General features: G+C 37.3%; 1 protein-coding gene and 1 pseudogene across 6 annotated transcripts; one reads left to right on the top strand and one right to left on the bottom strand.

Moving 5' to 3' along the window:
• LOC114288234 (putative serine/threonine protein kinase IRE) lies at positions 1–27,579 on the top strand. Of its 5 annotated transcripts, XR_014336581.1 has the most exons (19): positions 2–781; positions 2,966–3,033; positions 3,157–3,333; positions 3,467–4,837; positions 5,588–5,760; positions 5,978–6,224; positions 6,589–6,681; positions 6,768–6,908; positions 7,033–7,125; positions 19,236–19,443; positions 19,565–19,650; positions 21,789–21,877; positions 25,325–25,376; positions 25,456–25,512; positions 25,605–25,772; positions 25,972–26,052; positions 26,320–26,464; positions 26,576–26,631; positions 26,940–27,579. XR_014336581.1 is itself a non-coding variant. In XM_082880115.1 (17 exons), exons 1-17 carry the CDS (start codon positions 415–417, stop codon positions 26,392–26,394), a joined length of 3,546 nt encoding a protein of 1,181 aa, XP_082736241.1. In that variant the 5' UTR covers positions 3–414; the 3' UTR covers positions 26,395–26,904. The 5 variants fall into 5 exon arrangements, 2 of the variants coding, with proteins under 2 accessions (XP_082736254.1, XP_082736241.1); XR_014336572.1 differs by lacking the exon at positions 26,576–26,631 and having other exon boundaries at positions 3–781; positions 26,940–27,575; XR_014336582.1 differs by lacking the exons at positions 2,966–3,033; positions 26,576–26,631 and having other exon boundaries at positions 3–781; positions 3,170–3,333; positions 26,940–27,575.
• LOC145795508 (putative WRKY transcription factor 53 pseudogene) lies at positions 12,301–13,476 on the bottom strand (annotated as a pseudogene). Its single transcript, XR_014336567.1, has one exon. The product of XR_014336567.1 is annotated as a putative WRKY transcription factor 53 pseudogene (transcript).
• Positions 27,580–27,981: the final 402 nt, after the last annotated feature.

Here is a 27,981-nt window from a genome sequence, read left to right as displayed (position 1 = left end):
CAGCCTCTACCCATTTCCCGCGAAAACCTCTGCCATCTCCTCTCTCTCTCTCTCTCTCTCATCTGCATCAAACTTTAAATCCTTGTCTTGAATAACAAACACTACATTACGTTACAAATCTGTATGTATTTACCGATATTATTAAAATTTTGGATTTTTTTAATCCAGAATCGATCAATTCTCTCCCTCTTTCTATATCCGTTATTCTTTCTCTCTCTCTCTCTCCCTCTCTCATGGATTTATACTTTCTCTTTCCTGAATTGTTCCATTTATCCACCTTTCTCTCTCTTCATCCCAACCCTACAATCTCTCTTTCTCTCCCAAAACTTTGAATTATTATCTCGTTCTCACACTAGAATCCACTCATGACGACGCCATGAAAGAGCCGAATCTTCAAATCTTCAACCACCATCAATGTCGACTCCACCTCCTTATTCAGAGAATTCCGAACCAGAACCAAACACCACCGACACGGCGGACTCATCGCCACTGAGGTTGAAGCTGAGGAAGATCCCTCCGATTCCGGTTCGCCGGAGCCACAGCAAGGGCGAGATTGAGGATGCAAACGACGAAGATGTCGGTGATGCTGAATCGGAATGTGAGGATGAGTCCATAATTCTTGCGTCCTCTCTCGGTCTCAATCACATTCGAACTCGCTCGGCTTCCCTGCCTTCGCCTCTTCGATTCTCGTCCTCGCTTGCCAATCCTTCAAACAAGGATGAAGTCGGTCCTCGGTCCAAATCGTCCATTCCTCATCACAATGCCACATCCTTAGAACCAGGTCGTTTATCTCTCTGCAGCTTCTCTCCTGTATCTCATATTTCTTCTCTTTATACACATATATATGTACGCCTGAATTGGGCTAGAGATATTGTCTTTTTCATTCAAATGTGAATTAGAATGTGTGTATGTGATAATTCTTTTGAATTTTAAGTTTTGTGATCAAGGGGAACAGTAATAGAAACTAGAAGGCGTCACTATGTGAGTGCAAATTTGTTTTTAATGCACCTAAAACTAGAAAGGGTCACTATGCTTTTTCTTACCAGCTGGTGTGCACTCATGGGATTTTAATGGGCACGAAAAAATTTCCTATGCTCAAAAGAGAAAATTTCCTTCACTTAACTCGGCTGAATGTGTAGAGGGTTTTTCTTTCTTTAATCTCTTCTTCAGTATGTAACAAGATTTTGAGAAGATGCTTAATTTATTAAATTAAGAATAAACAATAGAAACTGCAAAAAAATAAATAAATTTTGTTCTTCCCTTTAGACATAAAGGTATGTACATTTTTCAAATGAGTAAATAAATCATTAATATAAAGAATATGAGTCTCATACCTTTGGTGGAAGAAAGACTCTAGACTTTTGTGGGAAATGCAATTGCTTACTCAAAAGCTAGACGTCAATGCCCCTTTATTTACTTACTGATGATCAGCAAAAGTCACCTTAAAAAAAAATAAAAACTAAAACAGAGCGAAACAATGGTTCTCAAATGTAAAATTAGTGGTATAAGCTAAAAACCAAGACCAAAATGAGACATTAAAGAAGCGATAGACAATAGCTCTACCTTGTAAACTGTTAAGAGAAATAAGATCTAACACAAAAGCACATGAAAACAAATTTAAATTGTTTTCTTAAGTGGTCAACTCTGTATTGCATGAACAGCTACTCAATGCCTGACTGTGTACTGATGATGGGTATTGGTGGAGTCCTGTGGCCTTTTTACTGTAAGGAGGGCTTTCACTGCCCTGAACTTTTGCAAACTTTGAACTCTATGTTCCTATGATAGGCCTCTGTATGTGAATTTTCCACGTTCGTATTGCGAGAGCTGTGCGTAACTCTAAAAGGAGGAGCAATTGTCCATATTCAGTCTAAAAATGAGTGTTTTTGTTAGAAAGGGAATCTGGAGACAATGGAGGATATATATAGAGAGAGCGATAATGATTTGCCAAACCATAGATACACAAATATGTATACACAAATATTTAGAGAGAGAGAGAGAGAGACTTATACCATGAAGGCAGCACTGATAGTGTGCTTGAGAGAAATGTTGTCAATGGTGAAGATGGCAGTGAGTGGAGGATTGATTCAAGAATTTATATACCGTAGCAGTTGTTCAATTACTTACTATGGATTTTGGAGTTGTCTCAACCACCAGTTTACATTTTGGGCCTTCAAGCCGATAATGTTTAATGCCATTTTATTAGTAATTAATTCTTTGTACGGGACAATGTGAGTAAATAAAAAATCTTCTAAACTTCAAAAAATAGGAAGACACAAAATTGGTGTTCTCCGGTTATGTATTAGTGTAGATATTAAGTTTTGATGTCATTCGTTTCATCCACTCGGAAAGACGCAAAACCCCCGTTTCTGCCCTCAAAGACAAAGTCATTTCCTTTATGTGGCAAGTGCTTATTAGCATTTTTTCGTTCAGAAATTAAAACACCATATGCATGAGAATTAAGCTTTCATTTTTGAGAGAGTGCACGATAGTACTTATGTAACTTGGAATTATAATGTTGATCTGTTTATCTTAATGAAACCAATAACTGATTTTAAGTTTTCCTATATCCATATTCCATTTTTTTTTTCTCCCTGCAAATACGTACTAATACATGAGGGAAAACACAATTTTGGTGTTCCCTGAAATTAAAGCCCTGTCATATTTTTATTTTCCAAAGGAACCAATGTTTTTATTTATCAAGATCTCTCAATAATATTTGTATATGCTACCTTCTTGTATTTAAATAATCTAATTTGAATTTGAAAAAAAGGGTCACTACATTTGAGGAGAGTGGAAAAAGTGGTTTAAGAGAGACTGGAGAGGAAATCATTTTAACGGGGGCATGGTTGTGTTCACATAACGCTATAACACTTTATACTAATCATGATATGCACACATGTGGTGTGTTCTTAAGAGGTTATTATATAGAAAACAATAATTTTTAGTGGTGTGTAATTATTTGTAGGCAAAAAGGTCCAATGGAGTCAATCCAAATCCTTAAGAGCCCCATCATCCCTCAGTCTGGGACTGGAGGTAATTCAGTCGTCACTTAATTGTGTGCGTGTGCTTGTGTGGTTTTCACATATTTGTTCTCCCCTTCTGAAGTTAGTTGGAGGAGTTAGGTAGCCCAGCTTCATGGCGTTATGCTTATTGTAGGGTCATCATGCAGCTTTTGCCAAGGAAATCCAATCTCCACGATTCCAGGCTATACTGCGTGTTACAAGTGGACGTAAAAAGAGAGCGGCAGATATCAAGAGCTTTTCTCATGAACTCAATTCCAAAGGAGTGCGGCCTTTTCCATTCTGGAAGTCTCGTCCATTTGGTCATATGGAGGTACTCATGTTTCCCTTTAGTTCACTTCTTTGTCATTGTCGAATTCACTTTTTTGTTCAATTTTTATTGATTTATTATTTGTTTCATATTTCAGTAATTCTACTCATTTTAGATGTTTATTTTTTCCCCCCAGGAAATTATGGTAATGGTCAGGGCAAAATTTGACAGATTGAAGGAAGAGGTTAACTCTGACTTAGGTATCTTTGCAGGAGATTTGGTGGGTATACTTGAACAAACTTCAGATTCACATCCTGAATGGAAAGAGAGTTTGGAGGATTTGTTAGTTACAACCAGGTTTTGTGCAAAAATGTCGCCAAGTGATTTTTGGTTGAAATGTGAAGGCATTGTACAGAATTTGGACGACCAGCGTCAGGAGCTACCAATGAGCACACTTAAACAATTATATACCCGCCTTTTATTTATCCTCACTCGATGCACTCGGCTTGTGCAGTTTCAAAAAGAGAGTGGTTATGAAGAAGACCACATTCTGGGTCTGCACCAACTCAGTGACCTTGGAGTGTATCCGGAACAATTCTTTGGGCCCTCACACAAAGACTTCAATGACTCAATGGAGGGAAAGGAAGCGACTGAAACGCAACCCAAGAAAGGATATGGGCAGGAACAAAACAATATAGCTATTAAACATAATCAAGTAAATCAAGACTTTGCTAGCGGAGGTGACACTGGAGAGGTTAGCACTGACAAAAGTGTTGCTTCCTCCACTGGCAGCTATAGGATGTCAGCCTGGAAGAAACTTCCATCTGCAGCTGAAAAGAATCCAAAAGGCCCAGGTTCTGTTGACACCCCATCTAAGGAAAAATTGTATAGCTCGCATGTTAAAGATGAAACAGCTGGTGTTGATGATAATATTGATAATCTGGATACTCCCTTGTGCACTTATGAAAATTCAGAGACATCATCAAAAGTACGAAAAGTTACCTCGGCATTTCTAGGTGATCAACACCATGTAACATATGACAATTTATTTATCTGTCGGATATGTGAGGTTGAAATACCGACCGTACATGTAGGGGAGCACTCTAGAATTTGTACAATTGCTGATAGATGTGACTTAAAAGGTTTAACTGTAAATGAACGACTTGAACGAGTTGCAGAAACTCTTGAAAGGATATTGGAGTCTTGGACACCAAAGAGCTCAGATGGTGAAATAGGAAGTCCGGAGGTTGCAAGAGTGTCTACTTCAAGTACACCTGAAGATTTAGCTGAGTTGTCACCCAAGCCAGTCAACTTTTCTCATCACTGCTCTGAAGAAATGCTTGATTGTGCTCCTGAAGCTGATAATGCATTTGTGATGGATGATCTGAACATTTTCCCTGACATGTCATGTGAAACTCGTGCCCTTTTGACACCTGATCTAGGTAAGAAAGCCTCATCAGCAGGAAGCTTAACGCCACGATCACCATTAGTTACCCCAAGAACAAGCCAAATTGAATTGCTATTGAGTGGACGGGGAACAATGTTGGAGCATGAAAATGGTCAGCAGGTACATATTGTTTCAAATTATTCGCCACTCATCATTTTACCAGATGATGGTGTGATTTTTCAAAGGACACATATATATGTTGGTACTGATACATTCTATTCAAATTGTTACACTCTTGATTGAATCCAACTATATTATTGTCATGCCAATGCAGTTTTCTTTGGATATTATGTGAAAATATCTGGTTCTAATTTCCACTATGTAAGATGATTTTTAGTAATCAATGTTATGTATAATCTACTTGGAATGCTTCACCCTGTTTTCAATATCTAAACCTTTCCACAATTATGATGATTTTTAATAATCAATTTTATTAATCAACTTCTTGGAAAATTTTTCCCTGTTTGCACTATCTAAACCTTTTGATTTATAAAAAGGAATTATTTAATTCTGTATAAAATTTCCACCTAAAGATAATAAACAAGTAAAGCCTATCAAGAAGAAATTTCCAATTTATGAAGTTTGCCTTGCATGTTATGAAATACAACCAGCATACTATATAGAAAGTCTTGATTTTATATCAAATTTAATTGAGAAATCTTGGAAGATGTCTGTGTTGAATTGCTCTAGTGTCTAATTTGGATTAGAAATTTTGGTAACAATAACAATTTGTTCTTCCTTTTGTCTTTTACTTTGTCCTTTCGGATATTATGGCATTTCTTGCACAATTTATTTTATAATTTGGTTTCTTAATTTGTTCGAGTTTTTCTTTGTGTAAATTAAGTTGCTAAAAGTACCTTGGAATGGCAGATAAACAAGCTAGTGGATATTGCTCGATCTGTAGCCAATGTAAACACTAACGACTACAGTGCCTTGGAGTATTTGCTTGACCGTCTAGAAAACCTAAAATATGCCATCCAAGACAGGAAAGTGGATGCCCTTGTTGTCGAAACCTTTGGAAGATGTTTAGAGAAACTATTGCAGTGAGTTCAGTGGACTCAAATGTTTTTCATGGTTTGCACAAAACATAAAAATTACTGCTAGTTGCTTCCAGCTTTATCTTTTGTTTTAACTGCACTAATTTTTATGTGTGCTTCCCCCACCGCCTCACCCCCTTCCCTAAAAAAAAAAAGTTTGTTTATTACTTCGCATACAATTACTTTATTTCTAAATTTGATCTACATGTTTCAAATTTTATAGGGAAAAATATGTCCGTCTTTGTGGGCAAATAGAAGATGAAAAAGTAGAATCATCAAATATCATTGCTGATGAAGATAGTTCTGTGGAAGATGATATAGTTCGTAGTTTGCGAACGAGCCCTATCAATCCTTCTAAGGATAGGACATCCATAGAAGATTTTGAAATAATAAAACCAATCAGCAGAGGTGCATTTGGTCGAGTTTTCCTGGCAAGGAAAAGGGCAACTGGGGACTTATTTGCTATAAAGGTAAGGCCATACTCCATGAAATGGATAGATTATTTGGAATATTAAATTATTCATTCCTGTGACGGATTTGTGTTTGAACTGTAAAAAAGGAAGTGGTTCAGGTGGTCTTAGCGGTTTGTTTTGTAGTTTTGTCTTTAGTTTTCAGAGAATGCCTATTTGTTTTGACCCTTAATCACTTGCCACTTTTGGAGAATTGAGCAGAGTATTGAGAATGGTCAGTTCGAGTTACCTCCGTGTTTGCCTTATTAATATTATCAATCTTACTATTACATGCTATGCATGTCCATGTATGTGCATTGTTCTTTTGATGGCTTGATTCAATGTTGGTTTGGTAATAACTTGTATGCTATTGTTTTTTCTACAGGTTTTAAAAAAGGCTGATACGATTCGTAAAAATGCAGTTGAAAGCATTTTGGCTGAGCGTAATATCTTAATATCACTTCGCAATCCTTTTGTGGTGAGTAGGCCCTACAGTTTTTAACAAATGAATGAAACCCTATATGTAGAAATAATTTTCTGACGTGTTGGTTCCAATGATAACAGGTCCGATTTTTCTACTCCTTCACATGTAGGGAAAATCTTTATTTGGTCATGGAATACTTAAATGGAGGAGATCTTTACTCTTTGCTGAGAAATCTAGGGTGCTTAGATGAAGACATGGCACGCATATATATGGCAGAACTTGTAAGGCATTTTGTATAACCATAATTTTAACTGAGAAAATGAACACTTTATCTTTTTTTCTTTTTATTTTTTCAATTTACAAATATATTATAACCTTATAAATATTTTGATCTATTATTTGCAGGTTCTTGCACTGGAATATTTGCATTCGTTAAGTGTCATTCACAGAGACCTAAAGCCTGATAACTTGTTGATAGGTCCAGATGGTCACATCAAGGTCAATATATTATAGTTCTAGTTTTTTCACTGTTAACATAATCCAGTCACTTTTATATGTATGAGAGATAATACTGACAATATGTGGTTCGTTAGCATAATCAAATAAATATTACTTATTTGCAACTTATACAGTATGATAGATTTGTGTAGCTGTAAAGATAAAAATAGGTTTACACTCCATAGGAGAAGAGAAGAAGTATATAAAATGTTTCTCTTTTCCACAATTTGATTCAATTAAAGAGGGGCGGAAAGAAGATAAATTGCCGGAGAAGATAATCTTTCTTCGAGACCTAAACAGCTATGAAATTATGAAACTTTGTTAAACTTCTTTTCTCTTATTTTCTGTTTTCTTCTTCTCTTCATTCCTCATTTCTCCTCTCAAATAAGGAACCAAATCATGTGTTAGTTACTCTGATATCTCAAGCGGAAAGATAATCTGTTTAAGAAGCTGTCATATTTTTTTGGGGAGAACTTTGTGTTTTTATTTGGTTGAAAGTAACAGGAGGCTCCATTTGCATGTTTGTTAACATGAGCAACCTTCGATAGAGTTTTGGTGGACAAAAGAGCCAAGACATTTTGTTTCTCATCATATTTGATATGATGTGGAACATTATTTTTCACTGTGTTTTTTTTGAACATATCACTGTGTTTCTTATTCAGACCTTATGAATTAGTAAGTAATTTACTGTGTTTGTTTATGTATTTTTTCCCTTTATTTTATTTGGGAAATTGGCATTTAAATAGAAGAATGTTAAGGCTTCAAGCACTTTACCTATTTTGGTACTGTTTGCTGGGAAGAAGTCCTAGAGAACTTTCTGTATATATGGGCCATGTACAGTGGTGGAGCTAGGATTTTTGCTTGGGTGGCAATGCTAAGACAAATTATTGGGTTGGCTTAGTTTGGGACACAAGACTTAGTTTGGTTTGGTTTGGTAAAAAATCAATTATCAATATCATACATATCACAACAATAAACCATCGTACCATTCAAATCCAATAGTTGTCTCTTGTAATCCTTTAAATCCTCAAATTTGAAGGAGAGCCTTTTAGATTCGGTTGTAATTCATAAAGAAGGTGTTTTCTTAAATTGCTTTGTGAATTCAATTTATGCCCCAATTCTAGTCAATTGCTTAACAAAATCTCTATACTTTCAACATCTCAGATGAGCTAACAAGCAGCAAAGAAATCATATTCCATTGAGTAGTTGGAAAAATAATTATTATTTATAATATGATATATATAAAGGAATTTTATAACAAAATAAAAACTGAATGGTTAAATTGTAGGGGTTTTGTTGAAAAGATAATAGAAAAGAGCTACAAACAAATTTTGGAGGGGACAAATTGAAAGACATTCTCAAAACCTTACACTAAAAAATAATTTTTGGAAAGTAGAGAGGGTGGGCTCAAAATCTCTTACCATTGGCCATGTATGTGGAGTGGTGTCACCTTTTTCTTTTTGAATGGTGGATTTTCCTATGAACCATTTATATGGTCTGTTTGATGAATTTTTATATGCTATCACTTGTCAGGTGAATTTAAAATGAAGAGATTGAATATTTGTTCATTCACAATTTTTTGTTGGGAAATTTTTCAAAATGGTTTTTAAAATGTATAGTTTAATTTTTGAGTGTTTTCAAAACCTTCCTTGTTTTTCTTTGGAAAGCTTGAAATAAGCTTGGGGACTTTTTCCCACATCAGAAAGAGAGGAAAACATGGAGCACTTAATAAAGTGCTAGATAGAATATTCCTTTGAATATGGAATTGTGAGGTGAAAGCTAGTGTGCATGCACCCACACTGCAAGGATGGTGCTTCGCATCATTTGCACACGCACACGCGCGTGCGTGTGGTGTGGGCTGTGTGGCGTTTGATGGCACACTTTGCACTTACCTTGGTGCCATGAGGGCACTTTCCTATTTGCATCGGACAGGTTGAAGCGATGACGTGGATCCAATGTGGAATACAGTCAGCTCCATGTGGCAGTGACGTGGCGTTTGTTGGAGGTGAGTCAACCAACCGATCGAACGGTTGTATGTCAGATCTGGAGCGATTTGATCATAGTCGTTGATTGGAGATGCGCGCGATCGTACGGATGAGATGGCACCTGATCGTGGTCAGGTGTGATTAGTCAAGGCATCTATTTGGTGTGAGAATGATTTGCACCGTAGATCGTTGATCCAATGGTCAGATCTGATCGAATGCGATCAAGGGGTATGGCCATTCGATCAGGTGCATCAAGGCCTATAAATAGGTTGCAAAATCAACCATTTCATTTCATTCCATTCAGAAGCATTCCTACAATTCTCTCTCTCTCTCTCTCTTGATTTTGAGTTTTCAATCAAGAGTTTCTTAAGCAAATTTATGCTTTTCTTGCTGGTGATCAAGTTATGTAGATTTGATTATTAGTGTCTTGGTTTTCTTGATTATATCAAGAGTATTCTGATCTACTGTCGTTAGTGCAGATGCCGGTAGACTTGATATTTAGATCAGGTTTCATTGTATCCTGGAGGCGAAAATTTGCTATAACTCCCTGTACACCTTTTGGTGGGTGCAAATATTGTCTTTAGGAAAGCGACGAAGTAACGCGACTTGAAGCATCATATTTCTGTTCTACATAGACAAGTTCATTGCCAAGTTTTGAAGACCTGAAGACCACCAATTGGAGAATTCAAGACGATTTGTTCCAACAATCTAAAGACAATACCTAGATATGGCGATGTCTATTCAGGAAATGACTCAAGATTTCATTAAGCTTGACCGTTTTGATGGAAGAAATTTCTGACGCTGGCAAAAGAAGATGCACTTTTTGCTCACCACTCTCAAAGTGGTCTATGTGCTAAGTACCCCCTATCCGGTGGAGCAAGAAGACAAGACTATGGAGCAAACCCGTACCAGAACCAAATGGGAGAATGACGACTACATTTGCCGAGGACACATTCTGAATGCACTGTCAGACTCTTTGTTCGATGTGTATCAACATCTGGAAATGACAAAGCAACTATGGGACATATTATAGTCAAAGTACCTCGCCGAGGATGCCACTAGTAAGAAATTTCTTGTTAGTAATTTTATGCGTTTTACTATGATTAATACAAAGCCCATTATGGAACAATTCCATGAGATCCAACATATTCTGAGTTAGTTTCGACAAAAGAATATGAACATGGATGAATCTATTGTAGTTTCATCTATAACAGAGAAACTGCCATCTTCTTGGAAGGATTTTAAGAAAACTATGAAACTGTAGAAATTTAATGTATAAAGAGAAAAAGAGAATTGTATTATTGATTGATGTTTGTAATTTTATTGATAATTACAATTCCTATACAATCTATATATAGAAGAAAATGTGGTAGTAGGTGTAGTGGAGGTGATAGTGGGTTAGGTGAAGTGGAGTGTGTGGTGAAGTGGAGGTAGGTGAAGTGGAGTGTGTAGTGGAGTAGGTGAAGGTAAAGATGGGAAATTCTAACAGCCCCCCGCAAACTCAAGGAGGAGAGAAACTAACCAACTTGAGTTTGGAGAGAGTAACAAAACAAGAAAATACATAAAAATAAAAAAGGATAGGAGACACTGTATGGTCGTGTCAGACCGTTGGTGAAGACACTGTATGGGGTGTCATAACGTTGTAGAGGACACTGTATGGTGGTGTCAGACCGATGTAGAAGACAGTTTATGGGGTCATGTCGGACCGTTGTAGAAGACAGTTTATGGGGTCATGTCGGACCGTTGTAGAAGACAATGTTGTGACAGTTTACGGAGTCTTGCTGGACCCTTGTAGAAACTAACCGGAATCAATGTCGGGACAGTTTACAGAGTCTTGTCGGACCCTTGTAGAAACTAACCGGAATCTATGTCGGGACAGTTTACAGAGTCTTGTCGGACCCATAAAGGAGCTAACCGGAATCAATGTCGGGACAGTTTACAGAGTCTTGTCGGACCCATAAAGGAGCTAACCGGAATCAATGTCGGGACAGTTTACAGAGTCTTGTCGGACCCCTAAAAAGTCGCACCCTCAAAAGGTGTGCCCAATTTTTCAAAAAAGCGTGCCATAAAAAGGCGTGCCCAATCCATAAAAAGGCGTGCCATCAAAAGGCGTGCCATCAAAAGGTGTGCCATCAAAAGACGCGCCATCAAAAGACGCGCCATCAAAAGGCGCGCCCAAGTTGTCGGCGAGCACCGAGAGGCGCATGATGCGCATGTCTGCCTCTTCGTCAGGGTCTTTATAAACTGAGGCTGAGGCTGAGGCTTGGAAGCAGAGACAAAAAACCTGCTAGAAAAACTCTGAAAAACTCTTCGTTTTCTGAGAGAGATTTCTGAGAGAGATACTCTGTAACACTCTGTTTTCTGAGAGAGATTCCTGAGAGACACTCTGTAACACTCTGTTGTCCAGAAAATGGCTTCATCTTCCCGTGGTCTGCTCACTCTCTTTCCAGACCTTAACGAGTCCACAAGAGAAATAACTGGTGCGGTGGCCAGTGAACCTCAACCAAACACCTCTGTGTTTGCTCCGTTGAACTTTCCGATGCGGTCGGTGGAGCAAAAAATGGCTGTGCAGTCGGATGTGGAGGCCAATCAGTATACTTTGAAGTCATGTGTGGAAACCATGACTGCGGTGACAAACTTGTCGAACCGGCTGCAGAGTAGGGCAAATGAGGTGCAGCAGTTAAACTCCCAGCTGGCTCTGCTCCAACGCATGTATAAGGATGCGCGAGCAGAGATAAGCGTGCTAAGGGCAGAAAACAAGGAGCTGAAGCGGAAGGCCACCGTGATGTTCCGATTTGGAGGTCCTCCATATGCTGCAGTGGAGGAGTATGGGGGAGTGAACGTGCTCGGCGGCGTGGAAAACACGGAGGCAACACCGGCAAGGGCCGCCCAGGACGGAGGCAAGAAGAAAAGACCGGCGGCAGAGTAGAGAAGAAAAAAAAAGCCATTGTTTTGGTTTGTTGTTGTTGTTGTTTTTTTTTTTTTTTTTTTTTTTTTGTGTAAAATTGTGATCGGGGTGATCCCTGAGATGAATAAAATATGGGTTGTTGTGCAAATTTGAAATGTTTGTGTTGTGTTTTTTTTTTTTTTTTTTTTTTTTTTTTTTTGGAAAGATATATATATATATATTTTTTGGAAAGATATATAATAATAATAATAATAATAATAATAATAATAAGAATAATAATAATACAAAGAATGGGTCAAAGTGGGAGGATGGGAAGAAATATTATTTTAGAGGATGGTGGAAATATATTGGTGGAAAAATATTATAATAAAAATATATATATATATTAAAAGAAAAGAAAAGTGGGAAAGAACGTGGGTGTTGAGTGGAGAGGGCAAAATGATGGGTGTGCTGGAGTGGAGAGCAGTGTGAGTTTTTGTTGGAAAGTAGAAAAGGAGAATAGGAAAAGAAAAAGAAACGAAAAGAGGGAGACAAGAGTGGTGAATAATGGGTCTGCTTTTGTTGAAGCAGCTTTACTGGGTGGTGCTGGTGGAGCTGTATGGGGGGTCTGGTTGCATTCATGCCTCCCTTTGTATATGATCTCAAATACGGTGGGGTCGTCATATGATCGTTGCACTTGCTTTGTAGCCCAACAGTTTTGACTGTTACGATTTGTGCATCTGTAATAGCTTCTGGGATATTTGGTGCCCAGAATGTCTTTCTGCCCATATTTGCTCCAACTATAGCCATCATCAACGGGCCCTTCAAATCCATTCTCTGAGCTAATCCTCACTGGATCAGTCCATGTGGGCAATACCTTTCTCTTCTTGGAGACAACATTCTGGTCCTGGTGATGATCCTTAAACCCCCCCCCCCACCATTACAGTCCTCGCTCTGAGGACTTCCATCACCAGAAATAGAAGACTCAGGCATGCCAGTGGTTGGTGCCGATGACTTGAGAATCAACAGAGACTTCTCATAAGAAGATAGTATCCTCTGTAGTAAAAGTTGTCGGTTTTCAGCAGAGGATGCTGAATTCAGATGAAATCTTAGTTGCTTGGCTATCTCCATCCCTTGTGTCAACTCATTGATCAGTGACTTCTGCTCCAATTTCAAACCACTGTCCATTGTACACATATTAGTAGGCTTTCCAATTTGCAGAAAAAGAAGAAGACAAAAGGAGTGTGGAAGACGCAGAAAATGGTAAGTAAGAGTTGGATAGATTGAAGAAGTGGGAATTGGAAATGGGTGGGAATTGAGATGGAAAAGTGTGGTTTTCACTCATGTGATGTTGAAAGTAGAGGTATGTGAAGAAAATTCCAGCGGGCAGCGAAGGCAAGGTTGCCGGCCGGCTGCCCGCCGGTGAGAAAACAAAATACGGGCCTAAATCTTATAGCTCTGATACCATGTAGAAATTTAATGTATAAAGAGAAAAAGAGAATTGTATTATTGATTGATGTTTGTAATTTTATTGATAATTACAATTCCTATACAATCTATATATAGAAGAAAATGTGGTAGTAGGTGTAGTGGAGGTGATAGTGGGTTAGGTGAAGTGGAGTGTGTGGTGAAGTGGAGGTAGGTGAAGTGGAGTGTGTAGTGGAGTAGGTGAAGGTAAAGATGGGAAATTCTAACAGAAACACAAAAAGGAAGATCTTACTTTAGAGGAATTGGCTCAACACCTTCGAGTTGAGGACTAGTCAAGGCTTCTTGAAGGTAAAGATAACCAATTGGCTTAGACTTCTAAGATCCACATGGTGGATGATTGCAAGAGGTTTAACAAAAAGAAGCATAAGTGTGAACCCCAACCCGAGAAAGATACTAAGAAGCCGAAAGGGGCTTGCTAGCACTGTGGCAAGCCAGGGCACTTTAGAAATGAATACCGGTCATACAAGAAGAAGCCAGAAGCGTCAAATGCCAAGAACAAGTTCGTGGTTGTTATATCCGGGGTGAACATGCTTAAAGATGCTAGTGACTGGTGGATTGACTTAGGAGCAACAAGGTATGTCGGCAACGACAAAAGCCGTTTTACTACTTATGAACAAGTGAGTGATGGAACAGTTCTCTACATGGGCAACTCTTCAACTGCTGCTATCAAAGGCAAAGGGATGGTGGATTTAGAGTTCACATATGGAAAAGTCTTAAGTCTTAGTGATGTTTATCATGTACCTGATGTCAGGAAAAATCTTGCATCTAGAAGCTTGCTTAATAAGCATGGTTTCAAGTTAGTATTTGAGTCGGACAAATTTGTCCCGTCTAAGGGTGGAATTTTTGTTGGGAAGGGCTATATGTATCAAGGAATGTTCAAACTTAACGTTATCAATAATACATCTATTTTTTGCTTATATTGTTGATTCTCTTTCTTTATGGCATGCTCGTTTAGGTCATGTTAATACTAGGAAATTGCATGATATGGTTAATTTAGATTTAATTCCTAAGTATGATAATGATATGTTTGAAAAATGCAAATTTTATGTGCAATATAAAATTACTCGCATTCCATTTCCTAAAGTAGATAAAATCACATCTCTGCTTGAACTTATGCCCCCACTAGAGGTGGTAAGAGATATTTTGTAACATTTATTGATGATTTTTCTAAGTACTGTCATATCTATCTTTTGCATTCAAAAGATGAGGTGCTTGATAAATTCAAGATTTTTAAGACAGAAGTGGAAAATTAGTGTAATGTCAAATAAAGAGACTTAGGTCTGATAGAGGCGGTGAATATCATTTTCCAGAATATTGTGAAAATGTTGGTATTATTCATAAGAAGTCTGCACCCTACACACCACAACAAAATAGAGTAGCTGAAAGAAAGAATAGGGCATTAACAGAAATGATTAATGCTATGCTTTCTTACTCTAATTTAAGTTCTGGTTTTTGGGGTGAAACCTTGCTCACTGCCTGTCACATATTCAATAAAGTTCCTTTCAAGGGAAGAAATGTTACTCCTTATGAACTTTGGAAAAACAAGAAACCTAATCTTGGTTACTTGAAAACATGGGACTGTAGAGCAATAGTCAGATTGCCTGAACCTAAAAGGAAGAATTTAGGTGAAAAAGGAATTGAATGCATATTCCCTGGCTATGCTATACATAGCAAAGCATATAGGTTTTTGGTAGTAGAGCCCAATGGTTCAGTGGAAACAAATACCATCATTCAATCACGTGATGCGATATTTTATGAGAATCGTTTCACAACCATTCCAAGGTTGGATTCTAATCAAGAAAATGAATCAACTCCTTTGATGTCTACAGAGGAAAGTAAACGACATGAATCCATGGAGCCTAATGAACCTAATGAGCCCATTAAAGCTAAGGAGGAGTAAGAGAGCTAGGATTGAGAAGTCATTTGGCCTTGATTTCATTATTTACCTTGTAGAAGGAACTAGGAAAGCTTTTTGTAAGCAAACAATGATTTCTTTGAATATGGATTCAGATCCATTAACCTTTGAGGAGGCTATGAATTCTCAAGATGTTGCTTTCTGGAAAGAAGCAATAAACGATGAGATGGATTCTATCATGGATAACAATACTTGGATACTTGTTGATTTGCTACCTGGATCCAAACCAATTGGTTGTAAATGGATTTTCAAAAGACAATGAAAGTTGACGGCATAATTGACAAGTTCAAAGCAAGATTAGTTGCTAAGGATTTTATTCAAAAAGAGGGTATCGATTATTTTGATACATCTACTCCGATAGCCAGAATTGCCACCATTCGAGTGTTGATTGCCTTAGCTTCAATCTATAAGCTTGAAATCCATCAAATGGATGTTAAGACCGCTTTCCTAAATGGAGAGTTAGATGAGAAAATCTACATGCAACAACCAAAAGAATTTGTTGTACAGGGTCAAGAACACAAAGTGTGTAAACTCATGAAGTCACTATATGGGACTAAAACAAGTTCCAAAATAGTGGCATGAGAAATTTGACAAAGTAATAGTGTCAAAAAGTTTTAGGATACATGAATCTGATAAGTGTGTGTATAGTAAGTTTACTAGCAACAGAGGTGTAATCATATGCCTATATGTAGACGACATGCTTATTTTTGGTACTGATAATGATGTCATTGAAAGTACTAAAAGTTTCTTGTCATCTAGCTTTAGTATGAAAGACATGGGCTTCGCTGATGCAATTCTGGGTATTAAGATCAAACGAGAGGACAATAATTTGATTCTTACCCAGTCGCACTATATTGAGAAAATTCTTAAGAAATTTAATCAATATAATTGTACACCCATGTCTACACCTTTTGATTCAAATTTGAAATTATATCCTAATACTGGAAGAGCGGTTGATCAGCTAAAATATTCAAGAGTGAAGGTAGCCTGATGTATGCCATGACTTGCACTAGACCTGATATTGCATTTGCAGTGGGAAAACTTAGTAGATACACTAGTAATCCTAGTAGTGTGCATTGGCATGCTGTTAACCGAGTACTTAGGTACTTGAGGAAAACCATAGACTATGGAATAGTCTATAATGGCTATCCAACAGTGCTGGAAGGATTCACGGATGCTAGTTGGATAACTGACCGTGAAGATCACTCGTCCGCGAGTGGTTGGATTTTTACTCTTGGAGGAGGAGCTATCTCCTAGGGTTCTAAGAAACAAACATGCATAACAGACTCAACCATGGCGTCTGAGTTTGTAGCATTAGCATCTTGTAGCAAAGAGGCAGAACGGCTAAGGAATCTCTCATTAAAGATGAAGATATAGTCAAAACCTATGCCACCAATATTTTTGCATTGTGATAGTGAAGCAACTCTATCACGGGCCTATAGCCATGTCTATAATGGAAAGTCCAGGCATATCCGACTGAGACATAGCTATGTCAGGCAGTTAATCACAGAAGGTGTGATTACCATTAGTTATGTAAAGTCAAGTGAAAACTCAGCTAACCCCTCAACAAAGGGACTTGTAAGGGATTTGGTGTGGAAAACATCAAAGGGCATGGGTCTTAAGCCCACTTAACATAATCACTTCTGGTGGAAACTCGACTTAACGCTTGAAGAAACATCAAGTCTTGAGTTCAATGAGCCTAAGTACCAGATGTCGTGATTGCAAGCACTTAGTTTTATTTCATTTTCATCTCAAGGTTAAAGTGCTTGGTACCTGTAATGTGAAAAGAAGATGATGAGTTAGCAAACTCTTAATAAGCTTACAACTGAGTTGTTAGGGTACTGTAAATTACAGGGGTACTCTTAGTAAGCTTACCTATGTGAGTGTAAGAGGTGGTGCCACTTCCTATGAGTCCAAGGGCTTGACTCTAGAGCGCTCATGAAACAGGATATAAACACAAGGCCACTCCACGTGTCGGTTTGTTTGAATACTTGAGGTAACCTGTACTGTGCGTGAGACATGTCCGGTTAGTCGTATAAGATCGCTAGTTTAAAGACAAGTCTACTATGCCATCTTGATTAACTTTGAGATGTCTTTACTAAGTGAATGATTCAAATCATAAGATATCTTCATTTATGCATAAGGCTGCCAAGTGAACCAAGAGTCATCATCTGCTATTTTGACAATGGTGGGGGAATTTTTCAAAATGGTTTTTAAAATGCATAGATTAATTTTTGGGTGTTTTCAAAACCTTCCTTGTTTTTCTTTGGAAAGCTTGAAACAAGCTTGGGGACTTTGTCCCACATCGGAATGAGAGGAAAACATGGAGCACTTAATAAAGTGCTACATGGAATATTTCTTTTAATATGGAATTGTGAGGTGAAAGCTAGTGTGCATGCACCCACACTGCAAGGATGGTGCGAAGCTGCACACGCACACGTACGCGCGAGCGCGTGGCGTGGGCTGTGTGGCGTTTGATGGCGCACTTTGCACTTAGCTCAGCGCAAGGCACCATGAGGGCACTTTCCTATTTGCATCGGATAGGTTGGAGCGATGACGTGGATCCAATGTGGAATACAGTCAGCTCCACATGGTAGTGATGTGGCGTTCGTTAGCGGTGAGTCAACCAACCGATCGCATGGTTGTATGTCTGCTGGAGTGATTTGATTATAGCTGTTGATTGGAGATGCGCGCGATCGTACGGATGAGATGGCACCTGATCATGATCAGGTGTGATTAGTCAAGACATCTATTCGGTGTGAGAATGATCTGCACCGTAGATCATCGATCCAACGGTCAGATCTGATCGGATGCGATCAAGGGACATGACCATTCAATTAGGTGCATCAAGGCCTATAAATAGGCTGCGAAATCAACCATTTCATTCTATCCAAAAAATTTAGAGGCATCCCTGCAATTCTCTCTCTCTCTCCCTCCCTCTTGATTTTGGGTTTTCGAACAAGAGTTTCTTAAGCAAATTTCTGCTTTTCTTACTGGTAATCAAGTTCTGCAGATTTGATTATTAGTGTTTTGGTTTTCTTGATTATATCAAGAATATTCTGATCTACTGTCGTCAGTGCTGACGCCGGTAGACTTGATCTTTAAGTCAGTCTTCATTGTATTCTGGAGGCGAATTTGCTGTAACCCCTTGCACACTTTTTGATGGGTGCAAATATTGTCTTTAGGAAAGTGACTAAGTAATGCGACTTGAAGCATCATATTTCTATTCTACATAGACAAGTTCATTGCCAAGTTTTGAAGACCTGAAGACCGTCAATTGGAGAATTCAAGACGATTTGTTCCAACAATTTTAAGTGTAAAAAAAATGCTGAAAGGAAGCAAGCATACCTACGTTTGGTGTCTCGTGCACCTCAACAAAAGCTTTTACTCTTCCTTTTTGACTTGATAATGCTTTAGTATGTAGTGCAACATCAAGCAAGTTCTCTAACGGATTTGAAATGGTCCTTGATGTTTGATTTTTTTTTTTTAATTAGAATTTATTGGGAGGGTTGATAATTTGTGATTGGTCAACTTTTAATAGACCTTGTACTTGTTTGAGTTTGTGTAAGGATGGTGAACCTATTTCTTATGTTATGTTGAACTAACTTCCTTTTGATGTCAATTCTTCTAATCGTGGTGTACGTCAAAAGTTTTACTTATGTGCTATTGATTTCTTAAGTGAAACCTACTGTTGCCTCATACTAACCTATTTTTAAGCTCTATTGTTATGTTGTACCGCTACTACTACTATTATTATTATTGTTAGTATTTGTGTGGCCATTGTAATTGATATATTACTTGTCACTTCTCACAAATCTAATCCCTTCTGTTACAGTTGACAGATTTTGGGCTCTCCAAGGTAGGTCTCATAAACAGCACAGATGACTTTTCAGGTCCAGCAGTTAGTAGTACGACTTTTCTTGGGGACGATGAACCAAAAATTGCATCACAATCATTCATTAAAAGAGAACAGCGCCAAAAGCACTCAATTGTTGGCACCCCTGACTATTTGGCACCTGAGATACTTCTTGGCATGGGACATGGTTCGGAATTTATTTGCTAAGTGGATATTTCAGATGCTGTGAACTAGCAATCTTCTTTTATTTCTCCTCTTTTTTCCCTGGTTTTGAATTGTATTATCTTGGCGTACTATTTTTGTTGTAGGTGCAACTGCAGATTGGTGGTCTGTGGGTGTTATTCTTTTTGAACTCCTTGTAGGAATTCCTCCTTTTAATGCAGACCATCCACAGGTAAGTCGCCTGGACTTGACAATTCATCAACTGTTGAAGGATGGACTGTGATTTTCATTTTCATATGCATTTTAAATACTTAATTTTTTGACATCTGTGACAAAGAAGAAGAAGAAAAAAAGCCTTTACAATATGCTCATCAACCCCCCCACCCACCCAACCCTGGGATGTTCATTCAATCATTCACACCAATGGCCTGTGAAATTAGTGGAGCGCACAAATGATAGCAGAACAGGTGTATATCTAACCCATTGGTTAGAGCTAGCAACATTTGTTATTTGGTGTGAAATCTAATTGAGATATTAAAGTTTGACCGATTTTGTCAATTTGACAATGGAATGGTTGCTAATTTCATTTTCTTGGACATTTGTCAAAGTAGTGTTTTTGTTTTTCCAAGAAAAACACTATACTTCTCATTTGTGGTAGATGTCTATGGGATGTTTAAACATATTTGGTGGGCTTCATAATTGCGTACATTAGCACCCAATTTAAATAAAGAAATGACAAGTATCGGTGTTATGGGCTAATAAAATGAACAACATAAGTTATTGTTGTGTGACTTATTATGAATATTATATCTAATTGTTATCCTTTGAGATTTTTTCTATCTCCTTGTGTTTAAAAAACTTCATTTTGGGCTGCAATCATGAATTCATGATTAGAGAGGATCAAGTTCTTTACAAAATTGTACTGAGTTAATCACTTGAAGTTCTTTTATGTCAATTTATTGTTTTAGGGCTATTGATTTTTGTTTCAGTTAAGTCACCAATTGTCCCAAAAGTCTAAGCTATTAGGAAACAAGCCCAACAATGTATATCAAGCTATGCAATAGCCTTCCTCATGTGCAATTATGTTTTGCATGTGGAGATGCAAGCATCCATCCCGAGAGAGAAGAAAGACTGCGAACGCAAGAAGAAATAATGCAAATAGAGACCAAATGCAAATGGAGAGACTTGAATGGAAGACCTTTCATATCCTAAGCTCTAACACCAAGTTACACGGTATTGGGTAGAACTCAATCCAAAAAGCTAGCTATTGAGGCGAAGGTGCCTCATGCTTATATATTGTGTACTACTTTATTACCAAGGTAATGTGGGACTTTGCTTCACACCCTTCCTTGGTAGTGCTTGTATCATGCAAGCCAAGGACACACACCCTAATCATCCCTGGTACTCCGGCTGTGATACCATGTTACATTGTTGAATAATTTGATATACATTATTGAGCTCATTTTCTAACAGTTTAATCTTTTAAGATAATTGGTGACTTAACATGGTTTCAAAGCCAGAGTAGTGGGGATGGGTAGGATTCATGTCCTTGGTCTACATACGGTAGGTGTTGGCAAGTAAGTGAGCATGCTATGAGTGAGGGAGGGTGTGAAGCGAAATCTCACATTGCCAGGGTACAAAAGTAAACATTTTGGCTCTTTGGCTAAAATATGAGATAAAAAAAACTAGTATGTTTGGAATGACTTTTTAGTTTTTTACAAAAAGATGTACAAAAAGTAGAGAGAAAAGAGAATCTTTGACTTTTTGGTATAGGTTATAGGCTTTTTGGTTTTTTTAGTAATTTTTTGGCTTTTAAGCTAAAACACTTGCATGCCAAACAAGGCCTAAGTGTGAGGGAACCCTCACTTTAATAGCTTGCTTTTGGAGTAGTTGAGTTCTACCTAAGATCATGAAATAGTTCCATTTGTAACTTCCACCACAGCACATAGTGGGTTTGTGCGAATTTATGAAGGCATGGGATGTGAACTGTAGCAAGCTGAAATAGTAGAATCCATATAATGTTACCTTCTTTTTTATTTTATTTTATTTTTTCAGGATGCTGCTTACTACAGTTTTTCTTTTACTTTTACCAGTACTTGGTCACTGTGTAAATCCGTTGGATAGAGTAGCCATGTGCAATATTCACATGTGTCTATATATATATATTTATTTTCTGATATATATATATATATTTTCTGATATATATATATATTTATTTTCTGATATATATATATATATATATATTTATTTTCTGATATCTAACCACATGAATAGAAATTGTTGACCTTGATAAGTTTTTTGGTTGTACAATTTGGTTGACTTTGGGCATACAAATAAGTATCATTACTGATGGGTCATGTTTTACTGCAGAAAATATTTGACAACATTATGAATAGAGATATACCCTGGCCCAAAATACCAGAGGAAATGAGCTACGACGCATATGACTTAATTGACAAGTAAGTTTGAAAAAAAAAGCTGAGTTCTTGGATATTAAAATTATGATATGATATAATGCTGTTTTTGGTCGTCAGCTACCTATTTATGCAAGTTCTTTTGTTTGACCATAGTTGTAGGTAGAAGAGTGTGTGTCATTATTACAGTAAAAATGGCCATTGGGATCACTACTTGCATGGTATTTGTTTTTGATAGTTTTCTTTGGTAAACAATTATTTGAAGAAATCAGTAATATTCAAAAGATTGTAAGTTGAGATAAAATCAAAATGCTAGTTTTTTTTTTCCCCCTCTTGGTTGTGGATTTTCTATCGGATCCTTGTTGGCCACTCATACATTGCTTTTTTTGAAAATCTTCCGTGGTGGCAACATGATAGATATCTGTGGGTACTTGTATCAAACCCAATACGTGGCAAGCCCTACGAGTGCCACATCACCAAAACCCCACTCGCGTGGCAGACCAATAAGACACCACGTGGGCATATCATGTGTTTGATACATGGCGAGCCCTACGGGCACTGTGTGCCAAGGCACCATGCAAAACCAAGACTATTCCTAAGCAGGAGCATACATACAAGCTCAAATATATCTAAATATGAAGAGCCCTGCACCAAGCAGTACCATGGCCCCGCAGGGCCCATGGTCCTTCATATCTTGCTCCAAGACCAAACAACAATATAATCAGCCCCCAGTTCACTTAGACTTGGACTGATAAACACCGGCTCTCCTAAACATTGAGATAGGCCCACGGCCCATTCTCCTACTTGGTAGCTTGGAAGCGTGCCCTTGGCTCTTCCAAACATTGAGATAGGCCGGCGGCCCATTCTCCTACTTGGTTGCTTGGAAGCGAGCCCCTGGCTCTCCCAAACACTGAGATAGGCCGGCGGCCCATTCTCCTACTTGGTTGCTTGGAAGCGAGCCCCTGGCTCTCCTAAACACTGAGGTGGGCCTTGGCTCATTCACCTACTTGGTTGCCTGGGTTGGGAGCAGGACCCAAGCACTACTGCTTAGGATCATTAGAGGATATTGGACTGGCGGCTGAGGTCATAGGATTGTCGAGATGGTTGTCTTCTTGCTAAGACAACTCCATCTTGACCAGGCTTGGAGAAGAGGCAACAACGACCTTACATTCATGTCATCCAATGCATATACGAAATGTTACTTTCCTCCTACCATGAAACGTTGCTCTCTGCCTGGTAGATGGTAAAAGGGCTTATATCACTTCTGGCAGAGTTGGTGAGAACGAGCCACCTGTTCAACAGTTTGCTTGGGCTCCAATACTCTTGTGGCCTATATAACATATCGTATATGTAGCAAGAAACTTCACTTCACCACAACAATACTCCATAATTCTAACACACTAAGGCCCCGTTTGTTTTGGGTTATAGAGAGGGGATTGGAATTCATAGTGAGGTAGAGCCCCATTAATATCATGTTTGTTTTGAGAGATGGAGAGGGGATTTGTAATCCCCTCTGGACTACAAATCTCCTTGGGGAGGGGATTAGGATGGGCCTGTAGGACTTGGTATTAGAAAAATAGTCTGGCGGGCTAGAAATTTTTTATTTTTATTTATTTTTTAATTTATTTTTTACATGTCGGGCATTTTTTTTTTAACATTAATGTTTAATTTTTTATATTTTTTGTTAAGTAAAAATTATTATTTTATTTGTTTTATTTTTTTCTAGAAATTTTTTATTTTATTTTTGTTTTTTTAAAATTTTTTACATGTTGGGTATTTTTATTAAAACATTCATGTTTAATTTTTTTGTATTTTTTTTTATTGTTTTGTATTTATTTTATATAAAAATAATTTGACAATCCCTACACTAACAGCTATTACCAAAACAAACACAATTTTACTTAATCCCCTCGCTATCAATCCTCTCACTAACAATCCTCTCACTATTAATTCCCTTACTATCAATCCCCTCCATTCTATCTCTGAAAACAAACGAGGCCTAAGTCTCACGCTTAAACACCCCCTCTCACATTCTACATTAGTGTTCAAGGTCCGTTACTCCCAACCTCTCCCTCTCCAAGCTTGCCTTGGCCTTCTTCTCGCCACCTCCGGTGATCTCAGTCCATTGAAGTGCCCGCCATCTTCCTTGACTATCTCTAACCACACCTCTCACCCACAATATCAATACATCCCTAATATGAACTACGCACTTTGAGATTTAGTTGGTTTTTATCATGTAAACCACCAATATGTGTATTGTAACAGATAGTATTGCTCTTGTTGTATCTATATTGACTTGTTTTGTTATTTTTGACCAATTTAATGTGTTTCTGTGCAAGTAAAAGGTAGTTTGAAAAGAAAAAAAAAAATGTCTTTGGATATATTGGAATTTTGACATGAAGGGTTCAGTGTGGAACTACTTTTTAAGTTCCAAGTAAGAGATGATCCTAACTCAGCACAAGCACTAGCCGTTAAGTGGTTCACGAGCAAGAGATTGTTTCCATATCACTTTCCTAAAGCTTGACATGAATGCAGAACAAGTGGTGGAAGTTTTCTTTACACAGTTGGATAAACAAAAGTCAAGGAAGTTCCGATTAGCAAGCCAGTAAATTTTCCTTCTTTAGCAAGACTTAATCTTTCCTTGATTGTTTTCTGTAGTTGGCAAGAATTAGCCCATTTGGTAGGTTCATAGCTTACTCTACAAGAATTAGTTTAGTATAAATACCTATGTAATGCTTTTGATGAATTATTAATAAATTACATAGTGTTTCTTTATATAAGTTGTTCGTGGTTGTTTTGTTGCTTGTATTCATTCCATACACGCTTCCTTGCGTCACTAATGATATGAAAGCAATTAAAATTGAACTCACTTTTATACTAATCTGCAGTTCTGTATTGTTCCAAGTTCTGCATCTGTCTGTTTGTGTAAAGCTATTGTACCACACCAGTAAATTACTGACTTGGCATTTGTAAGGGAGGGGTGGTTTTAGGAGTTCAATTTCTATCTTTGTTAGAAGGAATGAAAGAGAAACTAGATGCCATACCAAACATTTAGTAGTAATAATAATATCTTCTTGACCGTCACCTCTCTTGTCTGTCTTTTTTACGTTGATATTGTGCCATGATTTTGTCACTACCATTTTAGTTTAACATATTTTGATCATTTTAATGTTCTTGGTTGGTATATTACTGCCACTATTTCCAGCTAAAGCAATGTGCAAGGTTCTTTAGAATTTGTAAAGATATAGAACTATGATTTCTTCCACTACTTGTGCATCAGATATGTGTTTCCATTTTACTTTGTCCAACTTTTATGCATGTTTGCTGTTCAGTTGCTTCAGCAACATAGAATTAAGGATCCATAAGTACTAATATCTGGCAGCTATATGGAACTGTTATTGATGTACTAGTCATTTGGGTCCTTTTGTACTTGAGAAAGTTCCAAGAAAGATGTATTTAGCAACTACATATTTTTTTTCTTCTTTATTTCAGATTGCTGATAGAAAATCCAGGTCAAAGATTAGGTGCAACAGGGGCCAGAGAGGTAAAAACATTTTTCTACATTTAATTGCAAGTGTTGATGGCAATAGAAACTAAGCAAGGCTGCAAGTTAATTTTTGCAGGTAAAGCAACATTTTTTCTTTAAGGATATCAACTGGGACACACTTGCAAGGCAGAAGGTCATTTGTTTGAATCTTCTTCTTCTTCTTTTTTGTTTTTTTAACAGAAAGCAATCAATTGTTAATGAATTTGCAAACTCACCAATGTGCAGGCCATGTTTATACCTTCAGCTGAAGCACTTGACACTAGTTATTTTATGAGCCGCTACGTTTGGAACCCAGAAGATGAAAATGTTGGTGGTGGCAGTGACTTTGATGACATGACTGAAACATGTAGTATTTCTTGCAGCAGTGGTTCATGCTACACACAAGATGAAGATGTATGTATTCTTTTTTTATATGACAATAAGTATCTACCATTGCAGACCAGAAATCCAGATTTGATTGCTCTAATTACAAATGGATACATATGGACACGAGCCACATGGCTTATTGTGACTTGAAAAAAGCATAATAATATGATTTGTACCAGTTGATATTTCTAATTACCATGCTAACCATTATGGGTCTTGAAAACAGGGGGATGAATGCGGACATTTGGCTGAATTCAATGCTCCAACCCTTAGTGTGCAGTACTCATTTAGTAATTTCTCGTTTAAGGTGAGACTTTCTACGCCTAGATATTTGCTGTTTGAATTTGGAAACAGTTAATCACCACATGGAATTGAAATTCTGACACTCTGTTCACATCATCCTATTCAATTTAGTGATGGAAACTGGTGGTGGTTTGAATAAATGAGTTATCCTTGAAAATTGGCTTTTACCTTCGAAGTATAATCGTTTTATCTCCAGGTTATGCCCAAAAAATGTCCATTGTCAGCTCATTATGTTGAAATCTAATTTTGTAATATGTTCCTTTGTACTCAGAACTTGTCTCAGTTGGCTTCCATCAACTATGATTTGGTTGTGAAGAACGCTAAGGAATTACCAGATGCATCTTAACAATCCATTCCATGAAAAATTGCGTGGTTGCTTCAGCAGATAGATCCTTTCACCCACCCATGCACCTAATGTGAGTATTAATGGATCTTAGCTTCTGCCTGTCAGTCTCATATTCAATTATCAGCTAGGAGTTTGAGTCTTGACATCAGAAAGGTCACTCAAAGCCCAACAACTGTTACAGGGCCTCAATTTCTAAGTTAGCCACTGAAGAGAGATGGCATCGTAAATAGCATGAAGGTGTGTAGAGTTGTTTGGTATCTATACCCATGCAGATTACTTGTTTTGAAAATGGAATGATAAAGATGAGGTGATAGTTGACATGTGGGTGGGTACATGTATATATGATTTCAATCACCAGTTTTTTTTTTTGGTTTTGTTTTGTATGTACACATGATCTTTCAATAGGAGAAATTTTGTTTTATTTTTAGTGAGTTTTCATTAATCTGCTCATAAACAATTTACGTTATGATGTAACTTGGTAAATCTATTTTGGAGAAGTTTTGTTGTTTCTATTTCTCACAATGTAGCTATTTTGTTTGTTCAAGTGAAACTCATAAGGTCGTGATCGATCAAGTGCCGGGATAAGTTGGAGATTTGATCCAGACAGCTGCAGAATTCTAGAATATCAAGTGCTTGAAGTTAATAAGATTTTAGATTCTTCACAAAAAGGTAAGAGTAACTCGAGAATTACTCTTCTCCATACCAATATCCTCCATACTCTTTCATATTTCATTTGTGGGATTCTCTTTCATCAAATGTCAGTGAACAATTAGCATATTATTTTACTAAATAGATAGTTTTAACTTTAAACTCATATTTGCCATCCGTTTTAATAATAAAATGTAATTTGTCATGTGTTTAGTGATATCTGATGAAATTGATTTTTTTGCACAACTCATCTTTACTACTAAGCTTATGAGATGAACAGTTTGGACCACTGTTGTGAGCCTAGGATAGAGCCCACGAAATAAAGTATGAAGGAATACGAAATAAAGTATGGAGGACGAGTCACCTTACCTTTCTACTATCTTTCTCAATAAGCAAGAGCTTTGCGCATTAGAGATGATTTTTCTTATCACATTTTGTTTTTGACTTGTGATAGAAAGTGCTATTCACTCCCAGTACTTGGCGCCAATTTTGAGATTTGAAAAAGGTTCACTTCTCTTATGTTTACATTTCATTTTGAGAGAATTTGAAGTATCTATGAGATCTTATTTCAATAATTTGAATTATCCATTTTGTAGAGTTTTCAATGTATAATTTATGAAAAAAAATAGGTCAATTTGATAATTGTATTTTTTTTTTCATTTTATCGTGTTTGTTTCTAAAAAAATATATTGTCTATTTTTAAAAATATATTTATCATTCATGTTTTTATAGACAAATGCGATAAAATAAAAATGTTACGATTATTGGATTGAATTAATTTTTTTCGTAGATAATATATATTGAGAATCCTATAAAATGAATAATTAGAATTATTAAAACGGAACCCGTAATAAGTCTCATAAATCTCTCAAATTCTCTCCAATTAAAATGTGAATTTAAAAGAAGTCAACTCATCACAAAAGGGTGAATACTCATTAC

This window comes from Camellia sinensis, chromosome 1 (assembly GCF_055761805.1).
Source record: "Camellia sinensis isolate YWXY chromosome 1, ASM5576180v1, whole genome shotgun sequence".
NCBI lineage: Eukaryota > Viridiplantae > Streptophyta > Magnoliopsida > Ericales > Theaceae > Camellia > Camellia sinensis.
The sequence above is the reverse complement of the archived record's forward strand: the minus strand, read 5'-3'. Positions and strand labels throughout refer to the sequence as shown.